The sequence below is a fragment of the Drosophila erecta genome, unplaced genomic scaffold, assembly GCF_003286155.1.
Source record: "Drosophila erecta strain 14021-0224.00,06,07 unplaced genomic scaffold, DereRS2 tig00000000-arrow-pilon, whole genome shotgun sequence".
Classification (NCBI taxonomy): Eukaryota; Metazoa; Arthropoda; class Insecta; order Diptera; family Drosophilidae; genus Drosophila; species Drosophila erecta.
Genome location: NW_020825194.1, coordinates 3159090 through 3170312, shown reverse-complemented (window position 1 = coordinate 3170312; position 11223 = coordinate 3159090). Strand labels below are relative to the sequence as shown.

The following is an 11223-nucleotide window of genomic DNA, read 5'->3' as shown; positions in this document are numbered from 1 at the left end:
ATAAATTTATAATTTTAAGAAAAGAATATTTTATTTAGTTTACATTACATTTCAAAACCAAACTTAAATATGTCGTCTAATCACATTCGAAATATTCGCACCAACAGTCTTACAACAATTACAAAGTACAATGATGAATAAATGGTAAGCAAGAAATTACAGATGAGCAAATTAATGGAATATTAATTATTTTTCCTTTTCCAGCAAGGCAATAATTTTGTTAAGCTTTTCCGTCTGCTGTGCCTCGAAATTGTCCAGTCTTTTGGCCACCAACTGCGTCAGTTTCTCGAATCTCATGTCGATGTGCTCCTTGAGGATTGCGACATCGGTGGAAGGAGCTGCAGCCTCCTGGGTTTTCTCCTTCGCCTGCGGGGAATAGCCCTTCATCAGGCTCATGAACTGCTCGAACTTTTCCGCCTGCTCCTCTTTTTTCAGAGGACTCGTGCCGCCCCTTTGCAGCAGCTCTTGGATTATCTGCGGATCCATTGGCCTGGGCATTTGGGTGGTGATGCCGTTGGGATTCGGGGCTACTTGGAGCAGGGCTCCGTAAACACAGATCTCGCTGGCTGAGGTGAGCATCTTCAGGTTTATGTCATTTATACCGGATCGGTCAATTTCCATGTCATAGCGGTAGGGTCGCACCGTGACCTCTGGGTCCTCCTCTTCAACGCAAGTGCCGTAGATGGTCTCGCAGTACTCCTGCAAGGGTCCAATGAACAGCTCCACCTTGGGTGCACTGCAAATCAGGGTGAGCGCGGCGATTTTGAAGCGGATCGGGATCTGGAACCTCAGCTCACACGGCGGCGTCGGATCCGCCGATTGCATGGAAAACAGCACGGCGCGATCCTCGTTGATTACATCGTCCAAGTCGGGCCTGCGGACAAAGGAGGTTGCAAAATCACTTGATGGAAACCTGTTTCGGGGCGTGGAATCCTTTGTCTCACTTCACAAAGACGTCTTCGTCGGACAAGCGGGTGGCCACCAATTGGTCCAAGCCGTTGCCCGCCAGTTGGGGCCAAGTGCAGCGAGCGGTGACATTTTCGCACATGCTTTTATATACAAGCAATTGGAATGGATGGGGTCAAAATTAGAAAACAGCCAAGTTTAAAAATCAAAACACAAATATAGTGATGGCAAAAGCGAACGATAACCGCTGCTGGGGATGCCAACCTGTTGCATATCACCACTAATTGGAAATTTCAAGGCGAAAGTGGCTCATTTTTATATGTCTTAAAACGGAAAAGAGTGGTATCTGCAAAAAGTAGGGAACAGTTTTTGTATTTATTTATTAGCCGCCAGCAGCTGGAAGCGCTCTTCTAATAAGACCATACTCCGAGTCCAATCAGAGCCAGAGCAAGCACCGCATCTGCGCACTACGTTTTTCCAACAGAATGGCAATGTTGCGCCCTGACAGCTGCGACCTTGGACGGCACCCTTGTAGGTCAAACTTGAGCCGAATTCCCACATATTGCAGTCGCAGCGAAGGCGGCAGGTTAAGAGTACACAATTCTCCGCAAAGTAATCAACGCAGCTAACATGGGCGGCAAGTACAAGATCGTGATGGTGCGCCACGGCGAGTCCGAGTGGAACCAGAAGAATCAGTTCTGCGGCTGGTACGACGCCAACCTCAGCGAAAAGGGTGAGTGATTACATCAATCCGAAATGCATGCTATCTGGGGTCCAAGTGCTCAGGCATACATATATTGGTGCACGTCTGGTTCTCTTTGGAGGATCCTTTGCTTGGAGCAGATCACAGTTCTCCTTCCTATGAAACTAGCTTGTATCCTATTGTGGGTTCTTTGACCTAGTGCAACATTATCGCATTTGAAAGCAAACTTTTCTGTGATAAAAATAAGTTTCTGCAAACAAAAGCTCTCCAGTGTCATTTTCATCATCATTTTCAGAATCACCAAAGTTGCTAAGTGTTGCACTTTAAATCTAGAATTTCACTCATTTCAGATTTCTAATCTCCTATGTTTCTTATGCTTATATGCTTATAAGCATAGTTTTAAAGGTTATCGTCTTTATTTGACCGCAGTAATCAAATTAAATTAAACGCATGCCTTTCAAATTGATTAAATTGGCTTAGGTTCGTTACCCAACACGGCGTATACTTAATGTTCTATGTATACCCAAAACAGGTCAGGAGGAGGCTCTAGCCGCCGGCAAGGCCGTCAAGGATGCCGGTCTGGAGTTCGATGTGGCCCACACCTCGGTGCTGACCCGCGCCCAGGTGACCCTGGCCAGCATCCTGAAGGCCAGTGGCCACAAGGAGATCCCCATCCAGAAGACCTGGCGCCTCAACGAGCGCCACTACGGTGGACTCACTGGCCTGAACAAGGCCGAGACCGCCGCCAAGTATGGCGAGGCCCAGGTGCAGATCTGGCGTCGCAGCTTCGACACCCCGCCACCACCGATGGAGCCGGGTCATCCCTACTACGAGAACATCGTGAAGGATCCCCGCTACGCCGATGGTCCCAAGCCCGAGGAGTTCCCCCAGTTCGAGTCCCTGAAGCTGACCATCGAGCGCACACTGCCCTACTGGAACGACGTCATCATTCCCCAAATGAAGGAGGGCAAGCGCATCCTGATCGCCGCCCACGGCAACAGCCTCCGGGGCATCGTCAAGCATTTAGACAGTGAGCAAACGAAATATACGTAGCATATCATCCTTTTACCATAACCTCGTCCTATCCAGACCTCTCTGAGGACGCCATCATGGCCCTGAACCTGCCCACGGGCATTCCGTTCGTCTACGAGCTGGACGAGAACTTCAAGCCGGTGGTGTCCATGCAGTTCCTCGGCGACGAGGAGACTGTGAAGAAGGCCATCGAGGCTGTGGCTGCCCAGGGCAAGGCCAAGTAAGCAGGCAGGCTAGCGCCCTCATGGAGAATTCACCCAAATCCGGCACAAATCAGAGCATTCTGATTACGCTTCTGTTCAAGATGTAGCCAATCCCATTCGTTGTTGTTGTTCGCTTAGCAGTAATTGGTTCATCCCCACTACAGTTAATAAATAATTTATTATTACACTCAGAGGACAGGCGATAGAGATAGGCTTCATTTATTCATATATTGTCCGGTTCACTTCTTCTTATGCTTCTTGCCGTCCTTGGCCAGTTCCAGGCCCAGGATGCACTTGGGCGGCACCTTGTACGTTTCCGTGAGCAGTGTGTGCACAAATCGCACCTGGTTGCCCTGGATTTGCAGCTGCTCGTGCTTCTGGTGGGGCAGTTTCACCACACTGGTGCTGGCGGCGGCTCCCTGCTTGCACAGCTTGATGAACTCGGCCAGGATGATGCCGTACGCCTCGATGTTGCTGACCAGCGTCACCTTCTTGTTGCCGGATCGCGTGGCCAGGGACATTTGGATGAGTGGCTTGCCGCTCGTGTCTTTGCCGCTGCACATCTGGTAGGAGTGCTCCATCTTGCTGGTGATCAGGGAGCACATCTCGCTCAGCGAAGCCTCCCTGTTACCATACAGCTCGATCAGAGTGTCGTCGGGGCGCACCAGCTTGGTCAGCGGATGCAGGAGACTATGTTTGCTCACGTACTCCCGCACAATCTTCTTAATCTGACCCGCCGGGATTCCCTCGCCGCGCTTGTAATTCAGCTTGGTGAAGAAGGCCGCCGTCACATCGGTCACTATGTACATCTCCTTCAGCTCGGAGTGGAAGAGGGGCGTCTCGGACGCCGCACCATTGGCTTCGCTTGCCTTGACATCGGTTATAAAGTTCACTACTTCGGGATGCTCCAGGTCCACAGATGTGATCTTATCCACTCCCTTGCTCTCCTCCCGCACCACAATGAATCCCTGGTCCACCATCTCGGCCAGAAAGTTGGAGAGCTTCTTGTAGCGCGTCTTCTTCAGGTCTATTTGCTCCGGCGCCTCGGTAACCACATAGAGTCTGTAGAAGTTGCTGGTCAGCAGAGGCAGGGGCAGTTTTTTTCCATTGTTTTTCAAGGCGGCAAGGAAGGCATTCTTGAGGATTAGTTCCGGCGAGGTTTCCGCCACGTCTTCTTCGTCAGACTCGGGAGTTTCCTGGCTTTCTAGGGTCAGAGCCGCGGTTTCCGTTTCCAGTTCCTCGGTTTGGGCCACGGATGCGAAGGTCACAGGTGCGGGACTAGCGGCGCTGGCGGGCTTCCTCCTTTCCGTCTCGGATCCAAGAGCAGGGAAATCCTCGCCAGACAAGGCCTTTGTCTTGACCAGCGGTATTTGCTGCACCAGACTGGGCTCATGCGACCACAGCTTGTCTCCAAAGAGGTGGAGCATCTTGATGGCCACACCGTGACCTCCGCACATGTACAGCTCATCACTGGAGCGAGCCAGCTGGCCCACACCCACCGCGGATTTGTTGTTTGTGAGGTTTACGGCCACTGAAACAGACAATCGGATCAGTACTAGGCACTTGGGGAATCCCACCTGGGAAATACCCACTCAACTGTCCCTTTTTGTAGTGCCCGTACATGCTCAGTCCCACGCCCAGGGGCACCACGCCGGGCAGCATGAGATCAGCTCCGTTCGTCAGCTTCGGCAGCACACCCTCATGGGTGGTGAAATAGGGTAGGATGTCTGGAATGGTCCACAGGGTGTACAGGGTGGGCACAAGTTGCCCGCCGTCCAGCTCGAAGAACAGCGGCAGCTTGTCTACGCAGTAGACCATGCTCTGCACTCCGCCGTGGGTGAGGATCTTCACCTGGGTCACCGCCGCTTTCGCCGGCACCAGCTCATCCACGGCCACATGTGGGAATGCCGTCTCCACGCGCTGCCGGAACTTCTTGCTATCGGATCCCTTGAGGGCAGCACTGCTCTTGGGTCTGTACGGCTTGAGAAACATCTGTGGTTGGTGGCGTACACTTAAGGACTTCGTGAAATGGTTTGGATAGGCACATGCACAGTCAATACAAACAACTCGCAAACGGAGGTGCCAGTCTGGCTATTTTCCCGCCAGTTTGTATGGTTCATAAATATATTTATGGGATTCGATTGTTTGAAATCTTTTAAGTGCACGTAACGAAAAATAAGAATAAAGTGGTGATTCAATTGAATTAATATGCAAAAAAGTTCATTCTACGCTATCTCTCCACTCTAATTCTACGGCTTTTGTTGTTATCTAAAATTAGTTACTGCAAGGACAGCAAGCGCAGTAAAAATGCGGAAAATTGCGAAACGTCAAGGATTTCCTCAGGTAGCAAACGATGGAAAACCCAGGATCTTGTAAGACGCCATTTTATTCAACAAAACATCTGCGTAACAATTCTCGGCACACGGCCTTGAAACTCGAAAATGCGTGTTTGATTCATAGTTTTAGTTAGAATTTGTACTTAGATTGAAAATAAGTAGGTAAAACCCCCAATAGTATTTGAAAAACGTAGCCCGGCCCGATAACAAGATTCGATCCTAGTCAGAATCCGAGTCGGAATTGCTGTCCTTGGCCGTGGTGCGTGCTTGGGTGGGTGGATCGTAGATGTGGAGGCTCTTGCGCCAGATCTTCACGAGGCCATCGAAGGCGCGGCGGCTGTACTTTCCGTACTTGTTTGGGGTGCGTGGATGATCGCGAGTCCGCTCGGTCTTGGGCACCATCTCCAGATAGCGCTCGTAGGCGGCAGTATTCTTTCCGTAATCTATTTGCTTCTGACGGCGGCTTAGGACGGCGGGATCGGATTCGGTGTAGGAAGAGGATGATGAGGTGGAGGATGTGTAGCTGTTGTGGCGCACCCGCTTCTCCTCCTTGTGGGCCCGAAAGCTGCCGGATTTGTTTGGGTGTCTGGGATGCTGATGGTTGCCGCCTTTGGGGGCAGCTGCATCTCCATTGGCCGAGGAATTGCTGCTGTTTGGACTGTTGGAGCGACTGTTCTCGTGGCTGGGCGGCGTAAACGAGTGTCGCCGCTTGTACGGCGTCTTCAGCTTCTCCTCTTTGACCAGGCGCTCGAACTTGACTTCGTTAACGCCATCCAGAAACTCGAAGGCCATCTCACGGCCCTCGCCCTCGATGGACTCAAGTTTTACATCTGATGTCTCCTTTTTGGAACCGCAGCTGGCGCCGCTGCTATTCAGGGAACTGGAGGCCTGCGCGCAAAAACCAGAAACTTGATTGTTTTTCCCGGCGTAGCTTCTATTTCTAACTTACCTCGTCACTGTGGCCAAACTCCGCGCGGACCTCCTGGGCCCAGCTCTGCATGGTGGGCTTCACATCGATCGATATGGAGGATGCTGAGGAATTGAGGCTACCAGAGCCTTTCTGGGGTGTGTTGTCTACGGACATGTGTTGATCTTCGCAGAGCATGTTGTGCAATTGTGTTCTGGACGCTTACTGCGCTGTGAAGGATGCGGTCCGCTGCTGGCGAGGATGTTATCCCGGCGATGTTTTGCGTTTTCTGCCCGAACCTTCGCGCGTTTTTTGTTGTGGATGCGATGCGCAGTGTGGCCAGGAGAGAAGTCGATAAATAGGCGGCAAAAAAGGTACCCCTGCAAAGCACTACCTGGTCACTCCGGACGATTTTCCACTCTACATTTATTGCAATTAATTTCCATTTTATTTGAATTTTAAGCCCAGTCCACAATTAAAGATACGGTAAACTAACAGCAATTTCTCAATTGGCGAAGGCTTAAACAATATCGATGCATCGGTACACATCGATAGAAAAACATCGAGGAAAATCGCCATTACCAACACTGTCTGCTTACCGAGTGATTTAGCATTTTTTCGGCACAAAAGAAAACTGAAAATTGAAACGGTGCAATTGTTGGTTAGTACGCAGAAGAATTATCCGTTTTCATAGCAAACGTAAAGTTTTCGAGCCAAAGTTAAAAATACGTCACTTTTTAATTCGTAGAACATACATTTCACTGGAAACAACAGCTGGAAAATGAGTCTTACGTCCGCCGCGGGGATAATTTCCCTACTCGATGAGCCGATGCCGGATCTTAAGGTGTTCGCCCTCAAAAAGCTAGACAACATCGTCGATGAGTTCTGGCCGGAGATCTCGGAGTCGATAGAGAAGATCGAAATGCTGCACGAGGATCGGAGCTTTCCCGAAAACAAGCTAGCTGGCATGGTGGCCTCCAAGGTTTTCTATCACCTCGGCTCCTTCGAGGACGCCTTGACTTACGCCCTGGGCGCTGGCGATCTCTTCGACGTGAATGCCCGGAATGAGTACACGGAGACCATCATCGCCAAGTGTATCGACTTCTACATTGCCCAGCGGGTGGAGTTCATCGAGAACCCCAAAGAAGCGAGCGTCGTGGACGAGCGGCTGGAAGGCATTGTGAACAGGATGATTCAGCGCTGTCTTGATGACAACCAGTTCCGCCAGGCGCTGGGCATTGCTCTGGAGACCCGTCGCATGGACACCTTCAAGGACGCCATCATGAAGTCGGACGATGTGCGTGGCATGCTGGCCTACGCCTACAATGTGACCATGTCCCTCATCCAAAACCGCGGCTTCCGCAACGAGGTGCTGCGGTGCCTGGTCAGTCTGTACCGGGATTTGGGTGTGCCGGACTACGTGAACATGTGTCAGTGCCTCATCTTCCTGGAGGACCCTTTCGCCGTCGCCGAGATGCTGGACACCCTCACACGCTCTTCGGTGGAGACAAACAATCTGATGGCCTATCAGATTGCTTTTGACTTGTACGAGTCGGCCACGCAGGAGTTTCTGGGCAATGTGTTGCAGCACCTGAAAAACACCGCTCCTATCCCAACCGCCCTGCCCAGCACATTTAAGCCCCAGGGTACCACCTCCGAAGATGGTGCCAAGTCGGAGGGAGACAAGTCCAAGTCTGACGAGGATATCACAGAAGACAAGCCAGGTAACCAACTTTTCTAACCCAATCCGTAGAAATACCTTTAAATCTCATTTTATTCACATAGCTGATGATAAAGTAGAGCGCACAATAGATTCCCTTAACGAGGTTGAAAAGCTCCATCAGAAGAACATTGAAAAGCTTATATCGATCCTCTCCGGCGAGGTTTCCATCGACCTGCAGCTTCAATTCCTCATCCGCAGCAACTACGCCGACTTGCAGGTCCTTCGAGGCACAAAGGAAGCGGTTCGTGTGTCCATCTGCCACACAGCCACTGTTATTGCCAATGCCTTCATGCACAGCGGCACCACCTCCGACCAATTCCTGCGCGACAATCTCGACTGGCTGGCCAGGGCCACGAATTGGGCCAAGCTGACGGCGACCGCTTCGCTTGGAGTAATTCATCGGGGTCACGAGAAGGACTCGCTGGCTCTTATGCAGAGCTATTTGCCCAAGGAGGCCGGTCCAAGTTCTGGTTACTCTGAGGGTGGCGCCCTGTACGCTTTGGGCTTGATCCATGCGAATCACGGAGCTAATATTATTGACTATCTGCTGCAACAGCTGAAGGATGCCCAAAACGAGAATGTGCGTCATGGCGGCTGCCTGGGACTGGGTCTCGCTGGCATGGGCACCCATCGCCAAGATCTATATGAGCAGCTGAAGTTTAATCTGTACCAGGACGATGCGGTTACCGGAGAGGCGGCGGGCATTGCCATGGGCATGGTCATGCTGGGCTCCAAGAATGCCCAGGCCATCGAGGACATGGTGTCGTATGCGCAGGAGACGCAGCACGAGAAGATCCTACGCGGCCTAGCCGTGGGCATCTCCCTCACAATGTTCTCTCGTTTGGAGGAGGCCGACCCCTTGGTGACCAGCCTGTCGTCCGATAAGGATCCTGTGCTGCGCCGCTCGGGAATGTACACCATAGCCATGGCCTACAATGGAACTGGTAGCAACAAGGCCATCCGTAAGCTGCTCCACGTGGCCGTCTCCGACGTAAATGACGATGTGCGTCGTGCTGCCGTGACTGCCATCGGCTTCATTCTGTTCCGCACTCCGGAACAGTGTCCCTCTGTGGTGAGTCTGCTGGCCGAGTCCTACAACCCGCACGTTCGTTACGGAGCCGCGATGGCTCTTGGTATCGCCTGTGCCGGCACAGGTTTACGTGAGGCCATCGCCCTGTTAGAGCCCATGGTGAAGTTCGATCCGGTCAATTTTGTGCGCCAAGGAGCTCTGATTGCCTCTGCCATGATCCTGATTCAGCACACGGACCAGAGCTGCCCCAAGTCCACCTTCTTCCGCCAGCTATACGCCGAAGTCATTAGCAACAAGCACGAAGATGTAATGGCGAAGTACGGTGCCATTCTTGCTCAGGGTAAGCAATTTAAAACAATCCTTTTTCGTTACTTAGCCAATTTGTTTTGGCGAAATTCTCACATCTATTAAACATTGGTGTAGTATCTACCCAAAATTATAAGTATTATTTATAACTAAACGAACAGCCATAGGTATTTTGTAGGATGTGATTTATAATTAGCAAATAACACTTCTCAGATCTTTCTAATTGGGCATTAACTTATTCCAGGTATTATTGATGCTGGTGGCCGAAACGCTACTCTGTCCCTGCAATCCCGTACAGGACACACCAACCTGCAGGCAGTGGTGGGCATGCTGGCTTTCACCCAGTACTGGTACTGGTTCCCTCTGGCGCACACCCTTTCTCTTGCCTTTACACCCACATGTGTGATCGGCTTGAACTCCGACTTGAAGATGCCTAAGATGGTGTACAAGTCGGCGGCCAAGCCCTCGTTGTACGCCTATCCCGCCCCACTGGAGGAGAAGAAGAGCGAGGAGCGCGAGAAGGTGGCCACCGCAGTTCTTTCCATTGCCGCCCGCCAGAAGAGACGCGAGAATGCCGACAAAAAGGAGGATGAAAAGATGGATGTGGACGAGGATAGCAAAGAGGGCGCTGCCGTCAAGAAGGACGAGGAAACCAAGACCGAGGAGAAGCCGGTGACGGAGGAGAAACCCAAGAAGAAAGAAGAGAAGGAAAAGAAAAAGGAAGAGGACAAGGAGGCAGCTGGCACCAGCAGCGAAAAGGATAAGGAGAAGGACAAGAAGGAGAAGAAGGAGCCAGAGCCCACCTCCGAAATCCTGCAGAATCCAGCCCGCGTTCTCCGTCAGCAACTGAAGGTTCTTAGCGTCATTGATGGGCAATCGTATGAGCCGCTGAAGGATGTCACCATCGGTGGAATTATTGTATTCCAGCACACTGGCAAAGCAGAGGACCAGGAGCTCGTGGAGCCAGTTGCCGCATTTGGACCTATGAACGACGAGGAGAAGGAGCCGGAGCCTCCAGAGCCCTTCGAGTACATCGAGGACTAAATGGGCATGCTGTTTGTCATTATCTAAGTAAACCCTGTTCGATTTTCAACCTTGCATAATTTTCATGAGCGGAACTAATCAGCGAGAACACGAAATGCTTATCCCTAATTATAACACAATAAATGGTCATCATATAGATGTAAAAATGCCGTAATCTTTAAAATGGATTAGCTGTGACACTTCTGCCGTGGTCGACAACCTAGTTTTTATCTCTCTAGAACTCGATCACCAAGATGGTTTCGCCACCCGCTGTAAGAAGCTCCTCGCAAACATACATAAATAACTGATTTCACAACGCTCGGCAATTGCTCATAGTCTCCCAATTTGCAGAATCGCTCTCTAACATGGTCGTATTGAAAGGGGTTTGGGGCACTGTGGCCCCAAGGTAAAAATATGTTTGGTTTTTAAGATAATTAATTGCAAACCAATCGGGTTGGACCTAAGTAATTATAAATACAAGAAGGTGATCATTTTTGGAAGTAATGACCTTTAGAAAACATATGTTTTTAGGGAAAACAGAGTAGTGATAAGGAAGTACGGCCCCCCCTTGGACCAAGCTCATGTTCGTTGGCATGGAGATCGATGTTTGCAAACAATCATTCAACAAGTCGATGATAAATATGCTTATAACTTTAATGACTGATTCTTGCCACTCTTGTTACAAAGAAGGGTATAATACAATACAAAAATACAAATAAAATACACGATTAAAATCACTGTTATTATCCGTGGGCAAACACAGCAAAAGCCAGTGCTTTACAACGGTGCGTCTACGCAGAGATACCCTGTAGAAATTAAAACATTGGTTTGGATATCATTAATGCGTATTTTTGATGAATATACAATAATCAGTTCTAAACATGTTTAATTATATGCAATCCTTTATATTAATAATATAAAAAAATAATTTGAATCTGTCTATTACTTTATACCCTTCTATTGCTTATGAATATCTAGAGTATAGAACTCGGAGGAATAGTTTCTTTAGCCTTTCCAGAAAAACAGGTATATTTAAATTTATGAGAAAGTAAAT

At 50.0% G+C, this 11223-nt stretch overlaps 5 protein-coding genes across 5 annotated transcripts; 2 read left to right on the top strand and 3 right to left on the bottom strand.

Moving 5' to 3' along the window:
* Positions 1–8: 8 nt before the first annotated feature.
* On the bottom strand, positions 9–1188 carry LOC6555057. The gene is made up of 2 exons (XM_001981349.3): positions 945–1188; positions 9–874 (listed from the first exon to the last, which is right to left on the bottom strand). The coding sequence occupies exons 1-2, from the start codon at positions 1046–1048 to the stop codon at positions 187–189; spliced, it is 792 nt and encodes a 263-aa protein (XP_001981385.1). The 5' UTR covers positions 1049–1188; the 3' UTR covers positions 9–186.
* Positions 1189–1334: 146 nt separating this feature from the next.
* Positions 1335–3036, top strand: LOC6555056 (phosphoglycerate mutase 1). Its single transcript, XM_001981348.3, has 3 exons — positions 1335–1639; positions 2142–2639; positions 2699–3036. The coding sequence occupies exons 1-3, from the start codon at positions 1537–1539 to the stop codon at positions 2863–2865; spliced, it is 768 nt and encodes a 255-aa protein (XP_001981384.1). The 5' UTR covers positions 1335–1536; the 3' UTR covers positions 2866–3036.
* LOC6555055 (eukaryotic translation initiation factor 2D) lies at positions 3023–4958 on the bottom strand. Its single transcript, XM_001981347.3, has 2 exons — positions 4437–4958; positions 3023–4375 (listed from the first exon to the last, which is right to left on the bottom strand). Exons 1-2 carry the CDS (start codon positions 4834–4836, stop codon positions 3084–3086), a joined length of 1692 nt encoding a protein of 563 aa, XP_001981383.1. The 5' UTR covers positions 4837–4958; the 3' UTR covers positions 3023–3083.
* A 254-nt stretch (positions 4959–5212) lies between these two features.
* On the bottom strand, positions 5213–6469 carry LOC6555054 (histone RNA hairpin-binding protein). Its single transcript, XM_001981346.3, has 2 exons — positions 6130–6469; positions 5213–6068 (listed from the first exon to the last, which is right to left on the bottom strand). Exons 1-2 carry the CDS (start codon positions 6283–6285, stop codon positions 5400–5402), a joined length of 825 nt encoding a protein of 274 aa, XP_001981382.1. The 5' UTR covers positions 6286–6469; the 3' UTR covers positions 5213–5399.
* A 168-nt stretch (positions 6470–6637) lies between these two features.
* Positions 6638–10336, top strand: LOC6555053 (26S proteasome non-ATPase regulatory subunit 1). The gene is made up of 4 exons (XM_001981345.3): positions 6638–6748; positions 6836–7811; positions 7873–9180; positions 9391–10336. Exons 2-4 carry the CDS (start codon positions 6869–6871, stop codon positions 10188–10190), a joined length of 3051 nt encoding a protein of 1016 aa, XP_001981381.3. The 5' UTR covers positions 6638–6748; positions 6836–6868; the 3' UTR covers positions 10191–10336.
* Positions 10337–11223: the final 887 nt, after the last annotated feature.

Coding starts and splice junctions, on each gene's coding strand:
- LOC6555057 (XM_001981349.3), bottom strand. CDS start 1,048: ATGTGCGAAAATGTCACCGCTCGCTGCACTTGGCCCCAACTGGCGGGC. Junction 875..944: donor GACGAAGACGTCTTTGTGAA/GTGAGACAAAGG, acceptor CTTTGTCCGCAG/GCCCGACTTGGACGATGTAA.
- LOC6555056 (XM_001981348.3), top strand. CDS start 1,537: ATGGGCGGCAAGTACAAGATCGTGATGGTGCGCCACGGCGAGTCCGAG. Junction 1,640..2,141: donor CGCCAACCTCAGCGAAAAGG/GTGAGTGATTAC, acceptor TACCCAAAACAG/GTCAGGAGGAGGCTCTAGCC. Junction 2,640..2,698: donor CATCGTCAAGCATTTAGACA/GTGAGCAAACGA, acceptor CGTCCTATCCAG/ACCTCTCTGAGGACGCCATC.
- LOC6555055 (XM_001981347.3), bottom strand. CDS start 4,836: ATGTTTCTCAAGCCGTACAGACCCAAGAGCAGTGCTGCCCTCAAGGGA. Junction 4,376..4,436: donor CTACAAAAAGGGACAGTTGA/GTGGGTATTTCC, acceptor TGTCTGTTTCAG/TGGCCGTAAACCTCACAAAC.
- LOC6555054 (XM_001981346.3), bottom strand. CDS start 6,285: ATGCTCTGCGAAGATCAACACATGTCCGTAGACAACACACCCCAGAAA. Junction 6,069..6,129: donor AGTTTGGCCACAGTGACGAG/GTAAGTTAGAAA, acceptor TTTTGCGCGCAG/GCCTCCAGTTCCCTGAATAG.
- LOC6555053 (XM_001981345.3), top strand. CDS start 6,869: ATGAGTCTTACGTCCGCCGCGGGGATAATTTCCCTACTCGATGAGCCG. Junction 7,812..7,872: donor TATCACAGAAGACAAGCCAG/GTAACCAACTTT, acceptor TTATTCACATAG/CTGATGATAAAGTAGAGCGC. Junction 9,181..9,390: donor CGGTGCCATTCTTGCTCAGG/GTAAGCAATTTA, acceptor AACTTATTCCAG/GTATTATTGATGCTGGTGGC.